The sequence below is a fragment of the Schistocerca serialis genome, chromosome 9 (assembly GCF_023864345.2).
Source record: "Schistocerca serialis cubense isolate TAMUIC-IGC-003099 chromosome 9, iqSchSeri2.2, whole genome shotgun sequence".
NCBI classification, from domain to species: domain Eukaryota; kingdom Metazoa; phylum Arthropoda; class Insecta; order Orthoptera; family Acrididae; genus Schistocerca; species Schistocerca serialis.
In genome coordinates, this window is record NC_064646.1 from 249,592,921 (window position 1) to 249,615,856 (window position 22,936).

The window sequence follows — 22,936 nt, forward strand, 5'->3', positions numbered from 1 at the left end:
CGTTGCCAGCAGTGTTTCAGTAAGGGCGGCGCCAACCCCCTGTCTTGGAAGGCAGAAACCGTGATGGGCGGCACATGCTCCGTGTAATGAACGGCGGCCTATATAGGACGTCGATTTGCAACTTGGCGTCAGTTCTCAGCGGGACTCATCAGCAGAAGCAGCATTTCCTGAAGATTGCGACCAGTTGGATCGCCGAAATATCGAGTCAAGTTGATTTTAGGATCCGGCAGCAAACCCGAAGAGACTTTCAAGACAATCAGATTAGCTTTAGAAAAGGTAAAGGCGCCAGAGAGGCAATTCTGGCGTCGCGGTTGATAATGGAAGCAAGGCTAAAGACAAATCAAGACACGTTCATATGACCTGACGACCTGGAAAAAGCGTTCGACAGCGCAAGATATTCAAAACTTTGAGAAAATTAGGGGCCATGTATAGAGAGAGATGGGTAATATACAGTATGCACAAGAGCGAAGAGAGAATAATAAGACGGTCAAGAACTAAGGCACGGATAAAGAAGGGTGTAAGACAGGGATGTAGTCTTTCACCCCTACTGTTCAGTCTGTACATCGATCAATTATGGGAACAAAAGAAAGGTTCAGGAGTGGAATTAAAATTCAAGATGGGGATTTCAATTATATGATTCGCTGATGACATTGCTATCCTAACTGAAAGTGAAGAAGAATTACATGATCTGCTGAACGTAATGAACAATCTAATGAGTACATAATATGGACTGAGAGTAAATCGAAGAAAGACAAAAGTAATGATAATTAGCAGAAATGAGAACGAGAAATTTAACTTCAAAACTGATGGCCACGAAGTAGATGAAGTTACGGAATTCCGCTACCTAGGAAACAAAAAAAAAAAAAAAAAAAAAGAAAAGACAGACGGAGAAAGGGGCATATCAAAAGCAGCAAACACTGTCAAAAATGGCTTTCTTGGCCAAGAGAAGTCCATTAGTATCAAACACTGGCATTAATTTTGAGAAGAAATTTGTGAGAAAGTACGTTCGAAGCACAGCATTGTATGGAAGTGAAACATGGACTGTGAGAAAACCGGAACGGGAGGGAATCACAGCATTTAACATGTGGTGCTACAAAGGACTTTTGAAAATTAGGTGATAAGGTAAGGAATGAGGAAGTTCTGCGCAGAATCGGAGAAGAAAGGAATATGTGGAAAACGCTGATAAGGAGAAGGGACAGCATGATAGGATCTCTTTTAAGGCATCAGGGAACTAGGTGGAACTTTAGAGAGCATAAACTGTAGAGGAAAACAGAGATTGGGATACATGCAGCAAATAATTGAGGACATGGGTTGCAAGTGTTACTCTTAGATGAAGAGACTGGCACAGGACAGGGATTCTTGGCGGGCAGCATCAAACCGGTCAGGAGACTGATCATTCAAAAAAAAAAAAAAAAAAAAAAAAAAGCTCATAGTTGCGGCAACCTTTCTCATGGTTTATAGTGTAAAATTGTCTTTCGCGTAATACCCTCCTCTGGCGGTCTACCGCAAATATATGGAATAAGGAAATGTACGATGTCAAGTGAATGCTGATTTCACCTCTTCAACGGCAGTATTGGCACTTATAAAAAAATACGTGTCTCGCATCAATGTCTTGTTTCTCAAGGGCCGTTTGTACTTACAGCCATGGAACAGACATAGTCAGAGCCACAGACAAAACCACTGGGATCCGAGCTGAATAACGCCCTGCCCATTCAGCAACTTCGGCAGAAGCAGCTGCTTCAGTATTGTTAGACTTCCACGTGTGAGTGGTCTGGAACGTTGACAAACCTCCAGGAGGCTTCTGCAGTTCGACTCCCTCCCGTGCCACAACAGACAGACCTCAAACGCAAACAATGATCCAGATATTTCCACAGAAACACAGCCCCTTCTGCAAAGTTAGTTCTGAATAGCAATTTAAAGCGTCAGGGATGACAAGGGTCAGTCAAATGAGAACCGAACACCCGCCATGAATGAATCATTCCATAGTGCCACTCAAAAATGATCACCACATGTGTTAAGATATTTATCTCACCGCTACGGAGACGATCAATTACATTTTCGTAGAACTCAATCGGCTGCTAACGAACCCACATTTGCACTGACTTGTCCCAGTGAAACCGACATTCACGCATGTCTTCCTTCATGCCACCAAAGATGTGAAAATTACACGGTGGAAGACCCTGGCTGTACGGACTATGTTGCAGTGTGTCCCAACCAAATCATCAAAGCTTAGCTTTCGTCCATTTGGCAGTGTGAGGGGAGGCGTATCGTGCAACAGGATGCTTCCTCTGCTCGTCAAGTTTCCCGAGCAATTAACCACAATCAATGCGCATCGGAAGAAGGCGATGCTCCCGCGATTTGGTTGGGAAACACTGCAACATCCTCCGTACAGTCCAGATGTTTCACCCTGTGTTTAGCGTATCTTTGGTGACCTGAAGAAATACATGCGTGGTCGTTCTTATCAGTTGGACGAGGAAGTGCAAGAGTGGATGTGGGTGCGGTTGGGCCGACCACGTTTTGCAAAACAACGACTGATCATTTCACCTCCAAATGGGATAAATGTCATAATGCGTGGGCTGATTACTTTTGAATTGAACGATTCCATGGTCCCGTTGTGGCAGGTGTTTGGTTTTCATGTGACTGCTCCATAAATATCATAGCCACTGCAGGGCAATGCACGGTTTCTGCCATGTGTCAGTCACCGTCACAAGTTCTAGGGACGCATCCTTGCAATCTACGCTATAACTATGCTGCCTTCGGGCTCCGAACCAACGACCACTTCCTGATCGCACAGGCATTTGGCAGCCAACATTCTGCAGCCGTTGCAACACTTCGTCACCTTGATCCCACCATCCATTTTTGTGCCGCCAGACTCTGTCAGCCACCGACGCTGCACTCCAGCAATAAGTCCAGTGTTAGGGCTATGGACGACTGCGTGACCTACCATTAGAAGACGGCGCTAACAGCTGCTTGCCTCACAGCAGAACCGCGTCCGGCGTGTGTCCGCCACCGCAAACTCAGCACTTGCGTGGTAGCAATGCGAGGTTAGCGCGCCACCTCCCTTGCAGCGCCTGTACAGTGTGTTCTGAAATTCCCGTTACATATTTTTAGGAACTGTAGCGGGTAGTGAGGAGGTAATATTATGAATTTGGACCCATGTCCGGAAACGTACAGTTTCCATGCTACAACCATCCGAAAACATGTTGATAACACAATAACTTTTACTAATTGTTGATTGGGCGTGACCCAGTACATCACTTGTTTTACAGTTCCACTTACTAAGAGCCAAAGAAATTGTCTTCGACTTGATGCAGTACTGCCTCTTCCAGTTCGGTTGTGCAGTGTTTCCCTTGATCACCACAGTCACACCTGCTGACGGTGAAGGTACCGAAGCCGTTGCGTAATTGCGGCGAAAGGAGTGTGCGATGCAGTCGAACGTTGTGGAGAACGAGCTTGATGAAGGCGGCGAGCAGCATTTCCATTACCGTGAGCTTCGCCATTCAGAAGGATCATGTCGGTATATTCTGCAAAATTGTACTTAACTATGTTCCTCAAACACCCACAGACGCATGACTGAGGCACCAAAAAGGTTAGAGAGGTAGAATAAAGTGCCGATCCGACATAACATTGGCCCCTCCCCTCGCACACGCACCATGTCTATCCTGTTGCATATCTGCCTAGCAAACATGCTTTCAAATGGCTCTAGTCCGGAAACTGTACGTTTCCGTACTTGGGATTGAGGCGCCCTGCTAAACCTGCAGGACATGAAAGGTATTTTAAATTGTGGAAAGGGGCCAAAATAAGCGACTGTCAGTTACACTCGAACATACAACTTTATTTATTTGACCAAACATTACAAGAGCCAAGAAATTTTTTTAAAAAACACAGTATTAATTTTTGGAACTTGATTAGCGGCTGATTGCACCATACAATGTCATGCTTTAAGGGTAAAACCATTTTAATTTGAAATCAGCTGAAGGCCAATAACTTAAGACTCAAACCAAAATCGGAAATTTAAGAGGCAGAAGGCCTTATCTTAAATCAGTTCATTAAATTAGGCTGAAGGCCCAAACAATCTCCCAGCTTTAATTTAAAAAAAAAATGGCTGAAGGCCCATGACTTAAGATTCAACAAAATTAAATTTTTTAAAACGAGAAAGGCCTTACTTAAAACCCGTTCATTAAATTAGGCTGAAGGCCCAAACAATCTTACATCTTAAGAGGAAAACAACTTTAATTTAAAAATCGGCTAGAAGCCATACAAATACAAACAACAAGAACAAATAAGAAAAGGCAGTACATCCAATGGCGCTCAGAAGTTTCCGAGGGTCGGCCTGAAATTCAAACACTAACGCTCGCTTAGGTGAGACAGGCAGTCTGCGCAACCATCCTCGATCCGACGAAAACGCTACCGACAGACAGTCAACGGACCCACCAACAAGATAAATTCCGCTCCACCTGTCCAGCACACAGCAGGGAGTTCTATGGAACAACGTAGAAAGTATTGGCGTCCACAACCAATTATACACTCCAGGAAATTGAAATAAGAACACCGTGAATTCATTGTCCCAGGAAGGGGAAACTTTATTGACACATTCCTGGGGTCAGATACATCACATGATCACACTGACAGAACCACAGGCACATAGGCACAGGCAACAGAGCATGCACAATGTCGGCACTAGTACAGTGTATATACACCTTTCGCAGCAATGCAGGCTGCTATTCTCCCATGGAGACGATCGTAGAGATGCTGGATGTAGTCCTGTGGAACGGCTTGCCATGCCATTTCCACCTGGCGCCTCAGTTGGACCAGCGTTCGTTCTGGACGTGCAGACCGCGTGAGACGACGCTTCATCCAGTCCCAAACATGCTCAATGGGGGACAGATCCGGAGATCTTGCTGGCCAGGGTAGTTGACGTACACCTTCTAGAGCACGTTGGGTGGCACGGGATACATGCGGACGTGCATTGTCCTGTTGGAACAGCAAGTTCCCTTGCCGGTCTAGGAATGGTAGAACGATGGGTTCAATGACGGTTTGGATGTACTGTGCACTAGTCAGTGTCCCCTTGACGATCACCAGTGGTGTACGGCCAGTGTAGGAGATCGCTCCCCACACCACGATGCCGGGTGTTGGCCCTGTGTGCCTCGGTCGTATGCAGTCCTGAATGTGGCGCTCACCTGCACGGCGCCAAACACGCATACTTCCATCATTGGCACCAAGGCAGAAGCGACTCTCATCGCTGAAGACGACACGTCTACATTCTTCCCTCCATTCACGCCTGTCGCGACACCACTGGAGGCGGGCTGCACGATGTTGGGGCGTGAGCGGAAGACGGCCTAACGGTGTGCGGGACCGTAGCCCAGCTTCATGGAGACGGTTGCGAATGGTCCTCGCCGATACCCCAGGAGCAACAGTGTCCCTAATTTGCTGGGAAGTGGCGGTGCGGTCCCCTACGGCACTGCGTAGGATCCTACGGTCTTGGCGTGCATCCGTGCGTCGCTGCGGTCCGGTCCCAGGTCGACGGGCACGTGCACCTTCCGCCGACCACTGGCGACAACATCGATGTACTGTGGAGACCTCACGCCCCACGTGTTGAGCAATTCGGCGGTACGTCCACCCGGCCTCCCGCATGCCCACTATACGCCCTCGCTCAAAGTCCGTCAACTGCACATACGGTTCACGTCCACGCTGTCGCGGCATGCTACCAGTGTTAAAGACTGCGATGGAGCTCCGTATGCCACGGCAAACTGGCTGACACTGACGGCGGCGGTGCACAAATGCTGCGCAGCTAGCGCCATTTGACGGCCAACACCGCGGTTCCTGGTGTGTCCGCTGTGCCGTGCGTGTGATCATTGCTTGTACAGCCCTCTCGCAGTGTCCGGAGCAAGTATGGTGGGTCTGACACACCGGTGTCAATGTATTCCTTTTTCCATTTCCAGGAGTGTACATTGAGCTGTCAAACTACACACAGTGCTGGACAGCGACAACATGATCAGGAAAATACACTGCCTGAGTTTACGTCAACGGCCAGGGCAGGTAACCGGAACGTTAACGGCCACAAAGCAGAAGATTCCTCTGGTGCATTTCAATTCAAAATAACCAAGTACAGTTAAACTCCACTGGAGGGTGGCTAAACTTTGCCAACTTGAAAAACACACGTTGTTGCTCACAGGAATGTCCCAACAGCCGATAACGAAATCCAAATGACACAATGTGAACAGTCGTGACTTACTGGTAGATGAAGTCAAAACTCAACTTTCGTGTCCAGGGTCGGTGAGCCACGGACCTCGTAGCAATGGGAACAGCACCAAACACTCTTCGCTGCTCCACGCCAACCGACCAACTGGTCGCACACAGCGCCGCAAGAAAGGATAAGTGCCAGGCCAAAGATAGTACAAGGTGCGAATATCGATACGCACCGCTGCTGCCACTTGCGGAGGGAAAGGATAACAGCATAATCGCGATAACCACGGGAGACTAAACACAGAACAGCAACGAAGGTTTAATCCAATGTATAACATGAGCCAGCCACGGCTCAGGGATTTTAGTAAAATATTATGTACTCACTCCTTCCCAGAAGTTCATAATGTGAATTTCCGAACACTCTTGCAGGCTGTATGCTGCGTCTGCTTCGCCTGCCACTACGAGAGGAAATATCACAAGACAATGCCAAACCGCGTCAGAGTATCGAGTTTGATGTATTAATAAAGTAGACACGTTCGTTTGTTGTTTGCCTGCAGCTTCCCACAATGCTCAAAACACTCTCCCAAGCCATGAAAAGAACCCAGAACTCAACGAGTCGGAGTCCGATGCATCCTGACCCACACCAAGACGTCTTCCACAATCCAGCAGCGGTCATTCGCTCCCCCTTTCCGTTGTAATACATTGAGAGAGTGAAATCTATCCCGGTGCGTTACTGAGAAGAGTAATTCTTTGATATTTCACGGGATGTGTCAGACTGAAATGATATTCATACGTCAAATTGAGACATAATCAATATATGATGTAATGTATTAACTTTCAGCTCAGGACATCAGATCACGTGTTGATATTGTCACAGTTCTAAGAAGCGATCAGAAAGTTTCCATTTGAAGGCGTTGCTGCAACGTATATGAAACGTAGCATGACTACGATGCTAGAATATAAGCACCGACACGTAGGCAAAGTTGTAGTGTGGCATTTGTGTCTTTCGGGAGTGCATGCGGTAAATGGTAAACGTGAACTGTGACAACGACTTATCTTATCGAATGCGTCCAGATAGGACGGATGTGCTGTTATTCTTTTCTTGGCTGCCGAAGTATAAACTCCGGTAGACATCCATCGCAGAACGGAGTGTGTGTAGGGGCATCAAGTCCGTCAAGGAAAACTGTGCCGAAGTTGCTGCTGCTTGCCCGCATCTCGTGGTCGTGGGGTAGCGTTCTCGCTTCCCACGCCCGGGTTCGATTCCCGGCGGTGTCAGGGATTTTCTCTGCCTCGTGATGGCTGGGTGTTGTATGCTGTCCTTAGGTTAGTTAGGTTTAAGTAGTTCTACGTTCTAGGGGACTGATGACCATAGATGTTAAGTCCCATAGTGCTCAGAGCCATTTTTTTTGCTGCTGCTTCATGACAGTGCACGTCGCCCAATCGTAGATGCCGTAACGTGAAAGTTATGCCAACTCAAGTGGGAGACGGTGGAGTTTGCAAGCCGTCTCTTCCTTTAATCATAAATATTTATCTTTGTGATGCTAAAAGTTATTATATTTACAAAAAATAAAAGCTTTATCTTCTAAATAACTTCACACTTAATTTTGTATACGAAATTAATGGGTTTACTCATGGCACTTTTGTTGTCTACACCTGCAGTCACTTTCAGAACTCAAATTAATAATCAAATTAATTAATTTAATAAGAATGAACCTTAAATTGCTAGAGTGCCCACGTACCACCACCAGAAAATAAAAACAGTGAATATTTGAGAGAGTATGAATGAGAAGAGTGGCGTATTTAATTTTTCAAAATAATGACAAGTTTTATTAATCGTTTCGTGACTACAAGCAGCTGATAAATCTTACACAAAAATGATAAACACAAATCAGGAAAGGAATGGTGTTTGATTGGCAAAGCAATCCTTGAGGTGGAAGCTAAACAAATTCTCCCCTGCAGTAATCCCTTTTACAAAACAATCTGACTTTGTTTACATGAATCCATTGGGAAGACCTACTCTGTTAAATGGAATCATCTACACTGATGTAAAGAAGAACACTGCTCACAGCTGGTAAAATGGTTGTTTAGTAAAACACGACCGGTGTCGCGGCCCTAAGCCGCATCATCACGTGCTGGTTCAAATGGTTCAAATGGCTCTCAGCACTATGGGACTTAACTTCTGAGGTCATCAGTCTCCTATAAATTAGAACTACTTAAATGTAACCAACCTAAGGACATCACACGGATCCATGCCCGAGGCAGGATTCTAATCTGCGTGGTTCCAGACTGTAGCGCCTAGAACCGCTCGGCCACTCCGGCCGGCCTTTGGCTACATTTTACCATCAATTCGTTCTAACATACCTACTGCAGAAACATTTACGAAAGGTCGCGGTCATGTTCTGCACTTGTAATGAAACTCACGTCGTACCAACAAAATATTTGTTTCGTTTCTTCCTTTCTGAGCCGTATGTGGCTAATGTTCCTGCCGTCATGTATTTCACACCCTGTTTTTAACGTACTTACACCTCATTACGTTAATTTAAATTACTACTGTCACTGAGTTGCTGCTTTACCTGACGGTGAGTGGCGCTAGCAGCGCGTATCAATATATCCCCTCTCATAGTATCTTTGCTCGACTACTATTACTTCCAGATCGTTGTCTGTCGTAAGCCAGTCCGCGTCGCGAGTTCGGGCTGCCAGTCAGTTGGAACGCGTCTGAAGCGCAGTCCGGACCTGCCAGTCGGAGAGTTGTAATGCGGTACTAGTGCAGCCGGGTTGGAGCAGTGAGGTCTGCGTCGACATGGCTCGCCCGACCATTGCCGCCACATATCACTTGAGCCAGGCCACGGTCTTGGTCGATCGTCGGTTGGTCGTCCTACCGGACGACGCGTTTTGGCTCGCCGATCGTTCATGAGCCAGCTGTGTGTGTGTGTGTGTGTGTGTGTGTGTGTGTGTGCATCGACTCCCGATTTGTCTTCGTGCATGCTTAGTTACTGTTGGGTATCATTCAGGTCTTCATGCAAGTGTTTGTCAGGTCCTGTGTGTAGTAGACGTCATTTCCACTCACGAATATTTTGGATGTTGTCTGCATTCTGAGAGGAGTCGGTCGGTCGGTGCCGATCAGGAAGGTTATCTCCGCGCTGTGTAGTCGGCTGTCTCCGATGGTGGTCCCTGCACAGTGTCGGAGCGTGTCTGGAGCTGTCCGATCGCTACGAGGCTTCTGAGTGCCGCTTGTCGTTACCGTCTTTCTCGCGGGTGTTTAATTGTCTGTATAATCTATCACATAGCCAATGATTTAAGCTTCACGCGCTCGCGCGGGCGGTGAAGTGACCGCCTTTTTGCAATTTCGCGCCATACTTACTCCACAAAGGTAACAAGGCGGCGGGAGGGACATGTATTCTATAATTGCACCTTTTTCCGACAGATGCTGCTCAAAGTTCGTCCAAGTCGCACCTCTTTTTCGATTCAACACAGGTAATATGAAAGAAAAAACGAGAAGACAATTCTTACATGTGCTATCTTTGGAACCGATGAGCGAAAACCTGAAAGAAAGAGATAAATTGAAGCATTTACCAAACGATTTGCAGTATTTTTGGAAAATTACTGAGAGAGTGGCGTAGTTTATCCAGCTGTATCAACCCCTACAAGAAGAGGAATATGTTATTTGTGTGGCTCGAAAAAGAATATAAAAACAAGGCGAGAATGCGGTGAATGTGGAAGAAACGTCTGTCTACGACATTCAACCACGACAGTTACGTGCAATAATTGTTGTCAGTCTCAAAACGAAAATGAAATGCATACAGACTGATCAGCATTATTCATCTGACAATGTTTGTGACGTTTTCAATAAAAAACTATTTTTTCAAAGCAAAATTAGCTTTTCTTGTGACGAATTAAGACAGTGAATAATTCTAGTCTTAAGTATTACATCATATAGTTCCAAAAATTACAAATAAAAAAATGTTCTTATATTTCATTTGGGTATTTGGCTTCCTTTTTGTATTCCATTGTATATTTTCTCCCTTTTGGTCGTCGGTCTACTGACTGGTTTGATGCGGCCCGCCACGAATTCCTTTCCTGTTCTAACCTCTTCATCTCAGAGTAGCACTTGCAACCTACGTCCTCAATTATTTGCTTGACGTATTCCAATCTCTGTCTTCCTCTACAGTTTTAGCCCTCTACAGCCCCCTCTAGTACCATGGAAGTCATTCCCTCATGTCTTAGCATATGTCCTATCATTCTGTCCCTTCTCCTTATCAGTGTTTTCCACATATTCCTTTCCTCTCCGATTCTGCGTAGAACCTCCTCATTCCTTACCTTATCAGTCCACCTAATTTTCAACATTCTTCTGTAGCACCACATCTCAAATGTTTCGATTCTCTTCTGTTCCGGTTTTCCCACAGTCCATATTTCACTACCATACAATGCTGTACTCCAGACGTACATCCTCAGAAATTTCTTCCTGAAATTAAGGCCGGTATTTGATATTAGCAGACTTCTTTTGGCCAGAAATGCCATTTTTGCCATAGCGAGTCTGCTTTTGATGTCTTCCTTGCTCCGTCCGTCATTGGTTATTTTACTGCCTAGGTAGCAGAATTCCTTAACTTCATTGACTTCGTGACCATCAATCCTGATGTTAAGTTTCTCGCTGTTCTCATTTCTACTACTTCTCATTACCTTCGTCTTTCTCCGATTTACTCTCAAACCATACTGTGTACTCATTAGACTGTTCATTCCGTTCAGCTGATCATTTAACTCTTCTTCACTTTCACTCAGGATAGCAATGTCATCAGCGAATCGTATCATTGATATCCTTTCACCTTGTATTTTAATTCCACTCCTGAACCTTTCTTTTATTTCCATCATTGCTTCCTCGATGTACAGATTGAAGAGTAGGGGCGCAAGGCTACAGCCTTGTCTTACACCCTTCTTAACACGAGCACGTCGTTCTTGATCCTTCACTCTTATTATTTCCTCTTGGTTGTTGTACATATTGTATATGACCCCTCTCTCCCTATAGCTTACCCCTACTTTTTTCAGAATCTCGAACAGCTTGCACCATTTTATATTGTCGAACGCTTTTTCCAGGTCGACAAATCCTATGAAAGTGTCTTGATTTTTCTTTAGCCATGCTTCCATAACGTCAGAATTGCCTCTCTCGTCCCTTTACTTTTCCTAAATCCAAACTGATCGTCACCTAGCGCATTCTCAATTTTCTTTTCCATTCTTCTGTATATTATTCTTGTAAGCAGCTTCGATGCATGAGCTGTTAAGCTGATTGTGTGATAATTCTTGCACATGTCAGCTCTTGCCGTCTTCGGAATTGTGTGGATGACGCTTTTCCGAAAGTCAGATGGTATGTCGCCAAACTCATATATTCTACACACCAACGTGAATAGTCGTTTTGTTGCCACTTCCCCTAATGATTTTAGAAATTCTGATGGAATGTTATCTATCCCTTCTGCCTTATTTGACCGTAAGTCCTCCAAAGCTCTTTTAAATTCCGATTCTAATACTGGATCCCCTATCTCTTCTAAATCGACTCCTGTTCCTTCTTCTATCACATCAGACAAATCTTCACCCTCATAGAGGCTTTCAATGTATTCTTTCCACCTATCTGCTCTCTCTTCTGCATTTAACAGTGGAATTCCCGTTGCACTCTTAATGTTACCACCGTTGCTTTTAACGTCACCAAAAGTTGTTTTATTGTTAAATAAATAATTTTGGTTACAAATGTTTTTGCAATATTGTGTGAGATATGCTATGTCGATATTTTATGGAAATATGACCTTTGAAAACGGAAAACCTCAAGAGACTGATGAAAACTCTCCGGCGGTCGGCCGACCGCCCGCGCGAGCGCTCGCGTGACTGTTTCTAGCGCGAGCGCATGAAGGTTAAAAAATTCTTGGTTTTACTGTATTTTACGTAAATCAAAATTAATTGTGGGCCTACAGCCTCTTGGAACCTTATTCTTGAAATTACCCTTCAAGCAAAAACATTGCAGCCTTCTGCCTTTGAAAGGTTATTGCAATTAGTTTTAAAATCTTGAAAATTTTATTGTGCTCCTTCAGCCGTTTGTATTGCATCTTGTTTTTATGTTTGTGTATCCACCCTATCTGTGATATATATTAATTATTTTATTTGTAATTTTAACTGCGTGTCTTCAGCCACTTGAAAATTACCTTGTTGATTTTTAAGATTTCTTATACTAAGGCCTTCAGCCGTGAAAGAATTGGAGTTAGAAACTCGTAGTTGTAAAAGTTCGGCTATGTGCGGTCTTGGTTTAAAGGTGCTATTAAATTACAATAAATTACAATTTTCAAGTAAACTGACCTACACGTGATATGGCCCTTTCCACAATCCTAATCACCAGTATTGCCCAGCGGCTTTAGCGGGCGCCTCACTTGCCCTTTTTGGCATTATGCAACTGCCAGAGGAAATGAGCATAAAACGAGAAGCACACAGCGAGAAAGATATCTACATCATAAACACATCTACAGGCAGCAGAATTTGATCCTACCAGAACACTGTTCATAGGGAGTAAGAATTGGACTGATACTCTTTATCAAAAGTTTTCTGGTGGTGCAGCGTCTGTTGTCTGTACTATCGTATTCCGTTCCCTGTGTAGATACGTTTCTTATTGTGTGCTTCTCCTTTTACATTCACTTCCTTTGACAATAGCTTACCGCCGAAACGCTCAAGAAAGAAATACTATAAACATTGTGCGTGTGTGTATGGAATCGCCGGCCGCTGTGGCCGAGCGGTTCTAGGTGCTTCAGTCCAGAAATGCGCTGCCGCCACGGTCGCAGATTCGAATCCTGCCGCGGGCATGGATGTGTGTGATGTCCTGATGTTACTTAGGTTTAAGTAGTTCTAAGTCTAGGGGACTGACGACCTCAGATGTTAAGTCCCATAGTGCTCAGAGCCATCTGAACAATTTGTATGTCCATCTTTTCAGACGGTTGCAGGACTTCAGCTGTTCAGTAAAAAATGTGAAATAAAACACCTTTCAGCCTTCTAAATTTCCAGATTGTTATTTCATTGGGCTACCAGTTTCGGCGATACGTTACTCCGCCTTCAGGCCCCCTGACCGACGTGTAGGAAGATTCCAACCTCGGTTCTGGTCAAAATAGGGGCCAGGGTTTAAAGACTGGTACCTGTAGATTTTTGAGACAGCGATCAGTTGAGACGTAACAGTGGTCCACATGAGAGTTTTATTACACGTAAAGGATGATTAAAAAAACATTTACATAGAAAAGAAATGAAATGATCGCATGGCATTGTTGGCCGGGAGGCCCCATGAGGGGAAGTTCGGTCGCCGTATCGCAAGTCCTTTTTAGTTGACGCCACTTCAGCGACTTGCGAGTCAATCATGAGTTTGAACACACAACACCCAGCCATCACGAGGCAGAGAAAATCCCTGACCCCGCCGGGAATCGAGCCCGGGACTCCGTGCGCGGGAAGCGAGAACGCTACCGCAAGACCACGAGCTGCGGACGTTTACATACAGACATAGCTAGTCGGTCATACAACACGGATCAGTAATTACATAGGAACCGGGGGTCGCAAACTCCAGGAGAGGACGCTACGGTTAGGAAAGGGGCGGTGCCCGACTAACATCGGCGGATCACACGGAAAAACCGTCGCCATTCACGCCCTGGATGCGTTGGGACCAACATGGCTAGCTACATGTACCACACGAAATGGCTGCGATGAATTTGATTTATGGTGCAGCCAACAGCAATGGACGAGTAGCTGTGCGAGTGTATCGTGCGAAATATCCCGATAAAAGATGCTGTACCATACGATATTCGTGGATCGCCGATTGTGCTAAGTTGTCTCGTTCCATGCGCACAAGTCAGTTCTAGTCGCCAGCGAACAACACGAGCAGTTCAGGCGGAAGGATGTTTTCTCGAAAGGACACAGCGTGCGCCATCAACTAGTACACGAGATATATCCCGCGCCATTGATATCTCCCAACCCTGTATCTGGCGCTTTCTACTCTACGAAGGACGGCATTCGTTTTCTTTCCAACACGTCCAGGCATTACAACCGGGGAACTACAACGAGCCCTTGCGATTCGGGCGGTGGTTTCTGCAGGAATCCACTGCAGACAGAAGCTTCAGAGCGAGTGTCCCCTCTACTGTTGAGGCTATTGCTATACGTACACATACCTCGGAATGCAAATTTATCCATATCGTGTGGGATGGCATCGTTCGAGACTGTTTAATTGGGTTGCACATTCTCGCTGACCGACTTGGCGGTCGCACATGTCGTATTCCTACGAGACGTGAGGCCAGACGTGATGAATGATGTTCAGTGCCTATTCGTTGCCGCATTCGGTTTCAGTACGACGGTGCTCCTCGCATTTCAGCAGACATCTACAGGCAACCTTCCCTGACTGCTGGAATGGTTGCGGTGGGCCAGTCACATGGCCACCACTATCACGCGACCTGCCCCAATGGATTTTTTCCTGTGGGTGTACTGAAGAGCTTTGCGTATGAAACACCTGTTACATCGCTGAAGTACGCAGTGGGCGGGATTGTTGCAGCATGTATCTTTGAGGGGGGTGCGCTGTTAAATTTAGTGTCGATGTCAGCCGTGTATCGATGCATGTGGAGAAATCTTTGAGCATTTCCTCTAGTGGGCGCCCGTTTGTAGCATGTTACTTAACAACGGCAACGCCATTTAGTATCACTGTATGGGCTTTGCGGCCACGGTTCCTACTCTATAACTGATCCTTGTTCTATGCCCGATGTGCCATGTCAGTTTGTAAATTTTGCTTCTTTTTAATCACCTTGTCTGTTCCTTCTAAACCGACCTATTCTTCTACTTCCATAATTTTTCTGATTTCTTCATTTCTGATGATGTCTATTCTCGAGACTCTATCACATCGCTTCCAGTAATCAGTTCCATGAGAAATACTTTATCTTTTTCTCTATGCTTATTTCCCAATCAATGCATATGCTTACTGATACCGTTTTGTATATTATGCATTGTTCGTGATCTTATTACACTAAGTGATTGAGTTCAGTTATCGAATAACACATTCCTGTTGTCCAGTCTCACTTTCAACATTACAGAAGAACAACGTTTAATAAAGGGTTCCCACAACCTAATTTCTGTTGTTAATCACTACCTATTGTCCTATACAGAGTATTCTTAATATTTGTTTTTAAACTCCACACTTATCACAATCTTAAAGCAGGTTCGTTAACCTAGAGAGAAAGTCGTAACTGTATTCAGTCGTCGGTGAACAGGAGAACGTATGGTTTATCACATTACGCCGACATTCTCATCGGTATAACCGTAATATGTTCGGTGGCTAGGCGCTATGGACGAGAGTTAGAAGCCGGCCGTTGTGGCCGAGCGGTTCTGGGCGCTTCAGTCTGGAACCGTGGTGCTGCTACGCTCGCAGGTTCGAGTCCTGCCTTGGGCATGGATGTGTGTGATGTCCTTAGGTTAGCTGCGTTTACGTAGTTCTAAGTTTAGGGGACTGATGACCTCAGATGTTTAAGTCCCATAAGTGCTTAGAGCCATTTTTTAGACTTAGAAAACAAAACTGAGAAACTTTTAAAGCGTCGGAAATCCAAACTGGATTCAAGGCCGGTAGGTCATACGAAGATGATATTGCCATTACTAAAGAAATAACAGAAAACAGTATTTGAAAACGGAGGAACAATTTAATATTTTTGGATCCAGAGAGGGCGTCTTACACAGAACCGTTAAATAAATTTTGACTGAGTACGAGAACTAACAGCGTTTTAATAATCTACGTTACTGCTGCCAGAGCCTTATATTGTAGACGTACCAGATTATTGATAGTGGGTCATGAATTTTCAGACGAATTCCAGATTACCAAAGAGCTTCGACAGTGCTGTTCACTGGTTTTATTCGTAGTTTTGTAGCTAAAATTGAGTCAAAAGTTCTTAAAATCTACGCATCCTAGAGAATGTCCTAATCAATTTTCTTTATCAATTTATAGAAATACACTGTTTCTTGCAGTTTTTCTCATTGTTAATTACTGGGCCATCATCATTTTTAACTGATCACTATCCAAACTCCATAAAATACCGCACTGTTTTGTTTCATTATTTTTCTTGAAGTTTCCAGCTAATTGTATTATCAGATTTTTCATAGCTCATCATGTTCTGTCACATCTGTGTCATCGTTTGAAATTAACTCTTACCTTTTCTGTGGTAGAAGCTTGTTAGCGTTTCTTTTCTTTTACATTTTTCATACCCACAACACAGTTTGCTTTCTGGTTTAGTGAAGGTAAAGCAGTGTTGAAAACTGAAATATTCTACCACGTGTGTAATGGTTCGATTCCGGTGCCAAAGGCTGCCACTTTGAATTCCCGCCGAGCGACGCCCCTGGCGCGGGCAGAACCGTCCGGAAGTGGACGACGTGAACTCTCTGTGACAGAGACAGCTGGTGAAGAGTGGTTGCAGACTTCCCCCTGGTGATCCGTTGGACTGGTTGGGATACATGGTCAGTCAACTGGATGTTGCAAGCCGTTGTTGGATCCAGTGGGCATGAAGAGTTTTACGAAGGGTCCCGCTGGCAAACTGCTGCATATCGCCGTTTGCCGAATTGTGGACTCTGAGAGACGTTAAGCAACCACATAAAAGGTGATGTTCGTCGATACGGCCGTTTGCAATTGATTAGACAATGTGGATTTGAGTGGCCGTTACAGCTTGTAAATGCGTATTCAGTGACCAGACGCTTGAGTATCTTAGTTGGCTGGAGCGAAGTACGTTAATGGTGCGCAGGGTGGTTATTGTACTGAGTCCACGTGGTTTTGGGGGGGCGTGCTTCACTTGACAAGAGTCACGTTTATTACATTATGTACTAGTCATATGAGTACTGTGTGTCCTGTTATTCATCTGATCATTTTTGAAAAAAGGTTTTCGGGAGGAGGGCTGTATATGGGTATTAAATACATGTGAGTTATCAATTGAATGTAGCAATGGACTAGCCTGTTGTGTAAGTATTACCTGTGGTCATTTTAGTATCTATTCTCAAATACGGGATGGTAAACTTGTTCATTGCTACTGAGATCTGTGAGACTTCTGTCTGCCATGTTAGTTGATGGAATTTGTTCTTTATCAAAACATTCTGGGGACGCTTTAAAATTGTTTATTCTAAATGCAGAAAGGTGAACCCAGCAAATAATTTGAAATTTTTTTGGATTCCAAGTACGATTATGTGAAGCTGGTTGAATAGCTGCAGTCTTAAAGATAAAGTTTAAATTGAAATTTTCCCTGCTCATTGATCTTAAAAGTTTATTATTTTTTTTAAAAAAAAGAGACTCTTTCTTTCACAAGCTGTGACATTGTCGCGAAAAAACAGTTTCCTTTAATTTACGTCTATGGTCACAAACTTTTTGTTAACAAAATGTTTGTAACCATAGACGTAAATTAAAGGAGACTCTTTCTGTGTTCAGCGTTCAGAACACTGTGCTATAAAAATTGCTTTATCGAGTCTCTTGTGTATCGAACTGGGGTTTCACCTCTTGAATTAATTTCCTGTTTAAAAATTTGCGTGTGAGAAAAGGAATGAGCCGTGCTCCGGTTCGCGTTTGTGCCGTTGACAGATTGGCGTCGTGTATTCGGACTGTGATCTTTAGTTTTCTTAGTGCGTTCACTGGCGCCACTACGTTTGCCCGCTTTGTCCGCGAAAGGCAGCAGCGCTGTTTATCGATAGCGAGTACTGTGGTACTATCTTTGGAGTGACCTCTAGTATTTGCGGGTCGTGTTATGTCGGAGTCGTTTGAGTTGGGACGGAGCAGCAGTGAGGTCCGCATAGCGCCAGTACTCACCGGGACAGCTGGCGACACATGCACTGCCCGATGGAAGGACGTGGTCGCGAGAGTGCACGACCACGTCGAGGTCCGGATTCAGCGGTCTTAAGTTGAATGGATTGTTATTCACTGGTGTGTGTGTGTGTGTGTGTGTGTGTGTGTGTGTGTGTGTGTGTGTGTGTCCGCCGAAGTGACCTCGTGGAATAAGCTGTCAGTCGACGATTCATACTGGAACGTCTTCCTTGCCTGACTTGATCGAGAGCGACCGTTGGTTGGTCGTTCGGTCGGTCGTCTCAACGGACGACGTGTAGTTGGTCTTCCGACCGCTTCTGGGGTATCTGCGTTTGTGTGGACTTGTAATTCGTCCTTGTTGATCCACAGCGACTGGATTTAGTATTGTTTGAGTTGCGTGTGGTGTTGTTTTCGCGGATCCGTGTGTATCTAGTGTGGTTTTGAGTGAGCAGTCATTTTAACGCTGTCCGCGTACTGGATTCGTGGAGGCAACTTGTTGCGATGACCTCCGATTATTCTTGCGTTTGAACATGTTCTCTTGTATAATGATTGTCGTTTTACGATGTCAAGAATGTAATCCGCCCATCTGCCTGGCATGAGTTACTCCGTCTCGTGATAACTGGGTGTTGTGTGATGTCCATAGGTTAGTTAGATTGAAGTAGTTGTACGTTCTAGGGGACTGATGACCATAGATGTTAAGTTCCATAGTGCTCAGAGCCATTTGAACAATTTTTTTGAGTTACTCCATCTTTGTATTGGGCATCATACGTTAGGTAGATTTTGCGACAGTGTTGGTCATGCGTTTAAACTGTGACTGGTTTGAGTTGCCATCCCGTTAAGTGAGCATAACAACTCTTGGCTGCCTGTCTCAACGCTTACGCAGCTGTAGGGACTTTCCTCAGGTAGATCCTTGGAGCACTGCCTGTGGATCTCTCCCTTCTTTATTTGGTCTGATTGTGTCAATTGTTTAAAAATATTTGTTCAATATATTCCTATTGCTTGTGGCCTTCAGGCGAGAAATTGAATTCTTCTTAATAAGGCCTACAGGCGTCAGTGTAGCTTGTGTTACAATCAATTTTTTTAAATGATTGTTTTAAAAACGATTTTGGTATTTTCAACGTTTAGTTGTCTTCATACTTGTAATTCAGGCCTTCAGCCGTTAATTGTGTTGAAGTATTGCTTGTGGCCTTCAGCCAACAAATAATTTGAATTCTTTCTTAATAATGCCTTCAGCCGTCAGTGTAGCTTGTGTTACAGTAAATTTTTTTAAAATGATTATTTAAAAGAAATTTATTCCTTAAATAAAGTGTACATGTTTATTGTGCAACCAACGGTAACTGATTAAGCCCCGTCCACACCTTTTCCTACCTTCCCTAAGTCCCACCTATCAAGGATGGAACATTGTTCGTTGGAATGTTATTACGTATGCCTATAAACCTCAGTATCACCACTACATTACTACGTTACAACATATAGTTCTGGTCTTTCGATTGAACTTCCTTACGCATCCTTTTATGGGAGATTTAACGTTTAATTTGGACTTGGAATGGCCGTGCACCTTGCGTTTGTTTTGCATATGTCAATAATTGCCAGAGCACGCAGAACTTACAAATGAGATAACAAATCCTAGTACGAGCGGATCACTAAACATCGAACATTTTAATTTGTAGTCTGACTACGTACAAGTGCTAAAAAAATTATTTTCATCGTGGCAGCGACAACAGTAACCATTATGAAATTGACTCGAATGAAAAACAGCCCACAGATGCGCTAAATTATGTTTATTTTAAACCTCGACCATGGTTTCAGCTATATTAACATAGCCTTCCTCATAGCCAGCGCCGCTGGGCTAAGACATTTTTCATTTATTAGTATGTATTACTTCTGAAGAAGGTTATACTATTATAGCTGACACCATGGTGAAGATTTCAAATAAACATAATTTAGTGCAACTGAGGGCTGTTTTTCATTCAAGACAATTGTAAAAAATGTCGCTTCCTTCTGTGAAGATATAATCTTGATTTTCTAAGCTTACTACCTTACGTTCGCTTTCTGCTAAAAGTTGTCACATGGTATTTATCTGTTCCATTCCTAGATGAGTTGATTTCTTAGAGCCTTATGTGAAACTTTATTGTGATTATTATTCACATATTTCAGCAAAAAAGTTTAACGAGGTTTAAAGCAGTCACAAAGCTCGTAGGACATTTTGACACTCCTAGAATTCTGAAAGTACATGGAGTATCGTACTTTTATATTGAAGTTCTTGTGACCTATTGCAAAATATATTCGACAGATCTACGACCAAGAATAGACTTACATATTAGTATCATTACTTTTAGGACGTTATTTGAGAAAGAAACACATGACATCAGTTTTACTGCTAATCGACCTGCCTTAGGGTTCTTTTTGAGTGATATCACTATCACAAACCACTATATAAAAAGGAAAAGATGGGGCACAAGCCCGCCACTGCCCTATTGGTCTGCCTTTCTTCAGCGCGTCACTAGGAGGCGGATAGTAGCAAGCCCAGCACCCCAGTCGCTCTCCTCCGAGAGAGACCACGGTACTCAAACTTCCTGGAAGATTAAAACTGTGTGCCGTACCGAGACTTGAACTCGGGACCTTTGCCTTTCGCGGGCAAGAGCTCTACCATTTGCCCGCGAAAGGCAAAGGTTCCGAGTTCGAGTCTCGGTCCGACACAACGTTTTAATCTGCCAGGAAGTTCGATATCAGTGCACCCTCCGCTGCAGAGTGAAAATTTCATTCTGGACCCCGGTACTCATTAGATAGCAGGCTAATTGAAACCAGGGCCGAAGTGGAGGGATTAGAACGAGGAAAAATTAACACCCGTATCTGACACTGAAACTGGGATCTTCGGGGCCAAATACCATTGCTCTAGTTCATAGACCATCACAGCCACGTAAACATATACGGCCACCAATATTTTGTTTATGAAAAACTGCAAATGTTTAAGGATAAATTTGTTTTGTTTAAGACTGGTCTGACTGTCTGTAGATGAATTATTTCAAAGCATATCTAGGAGAGGGTCAATAAATTTTTGAAGAATCGATAAGTAATTTGCGAAAATTATGTCATTCAACATCTTTAGCAGTAAGGCATGGTGCTCAGAAGAAATTCCTGTATTGTCTTCGTTACAAAACACACGCATATGTGACGTAGTGTGACAGTAATATAGCGATCGTGCCATTGTAAATAAAACAGGGTTTATGAACAATAATACGAGGGGTATTCGTTTATTAACGTCCGATCGTTCATGAAATGAAAACAACAGCAAAAATTCAATGGAACTGTTCACAAATGTTGGGCAGTGGCACTAGTATGTCCGTCTACAGCGTCACGTCTGTCTTTCCAGTTCTCAGCACACCGCGAATACATAAAGATGCATAGTAAACAGTCTACCATGCCAAGCAAAAGTGCCTGCCGTGACATTTCGCCTGATTTTATGCAGCCCACCTAACATAACTGCCACGCATTTCCTTTTTCATAACAATTCTCGGCTGCACACTGCAGGGGCAATGAAGACGCCCCAATAGCATTTCCGATGGGTAGTGTTTGATCACCCATCGTACAGGCCGGATTTGTTTCTCCTATGAGTTTCATCTCCGCTCACATGAACAGTTAGCTATGAAGACAGGGTTTTGGCACAGACAAGGAGCTGCACACCAGCGTAGAAAATTGTCGGAAATTTCTACCCTATGGCGAGGGTACTGGAACGTTGGAACTGCGCTACGACAAATGTCTAAGTCAGAATGGCCACTGCGTGGAGAAGTAGCTGGGAGGTGAAGTCAACTATCGCGAATAAAAGCGATCGAACCTTAATAAACGAATGACCCTCGTAAATAGAGGCACATCATTGTAGTAAGAATGCCGGCCGGTGTGGCCGTGCGGTTCTACGCGCTTCAGTCTGGAACCGCGTGACCGCTACGGTCGCAGGTTCGAATCCTGCCTCGGGCTTGGATGTGTGTGATGTCCTTAGGTTATTTAGGTTTAAGTAGTTCTAAGTTCTAGGGGACTGATGACCGCAGATGTTAAGTCCCATAGTGCTCAGAGCCATTTGAACCATTTTTTTTTTTTTGTAGTAAGAATGTAAACATAATTCATTCACTTCTATGTACGATAACCTCAATAAGTTATATTGATGAAGAGTATACCGTTGGTTCAAATTCCCATTTAATCTGTGAGACCGTGACATATGCGGATCTTAGCTGCCAGGAATTAATAGCAACATTCCAGCTACAAGTGGTAAGTGTTAAGCACTTGTTTGACGATTTTAAGCTGTTAGTTCAGAAACTTGTGTTGAGATATTATACATTTGAATGATCGTGAGGTAAGCAGTGGCAGTCCACTTAGCCGACAAGTGTAAGTGCAGCGTTGCTTCCAAGAAACGCGGAGGATCGTAGCAGCGACTGCTGCGGTGCGGGGCGCACCGTGACGGGACCGCTGCCGAAAGAGACTTTGGGCCGGTAGCCGTTCTCGTCGGCCTCGTAGGTGACGCTGTAGGTGGCGCCTCCAGCATCCGGTGGCTGCCACGAGAAGCTGCCCCGCAGGCGCGCGCCGTCGCCCTCCGTGCCGAACTGCTCCTGCCGGATGCCGTTGCTCGTCTCGTACCTGCGCAAGCATTTCACCCACCAATCATTACTGCAGAGGGCGGAGTGCGAAGCTATCTACAGAGCAAGAAGATCTTGAGTATGTGTGGGTGTGTGGCTCCAAAACGACAGGGACAATTAAGATCAAAGCTGGTAAATGTATGAATTAGTACTATCAAACGCTTGCTGTGGGGTTAAGACCAAGAACTGGTATTAAAATTCAGTGTTTAAAAATACATGTCCAGGGTGTCCCCAACTAACGTTACTAATGTTCACCTAGTCAGCCACTAGCTACGTTCGCGATTTAGACTGATATGAATAGCTTCGT

The 22,936-nt window shown here is 44.4% G+C and overlaps 1 protein-coding gene across 1 annotated transcript in view; it reads right to left on the bottom strand.

The window, feature by feature from the left end:
* Positions 1–22,175: 22,175 nt before the first annotated feature.
* LOC126418483 (flexible cuticle protein 12-like) overlaps positions 22,176–22,936 on the bottom strand; it is a 35,022-nt gene continuing 34,261 nt past the window's right edge. Inside the window, exon 3 of the mRNA XM_050085260.1 lies at positions 22,176–22,630. Within this exon, the coding sequence (XP_049941217.1) occupies positions 22,369–22,630 (262 nt within the window). The 3' untranslated portion in view covers positions 22,176–22,368. The remainder of the gene's footprint in view (positions 22,631–22,936) is intronic.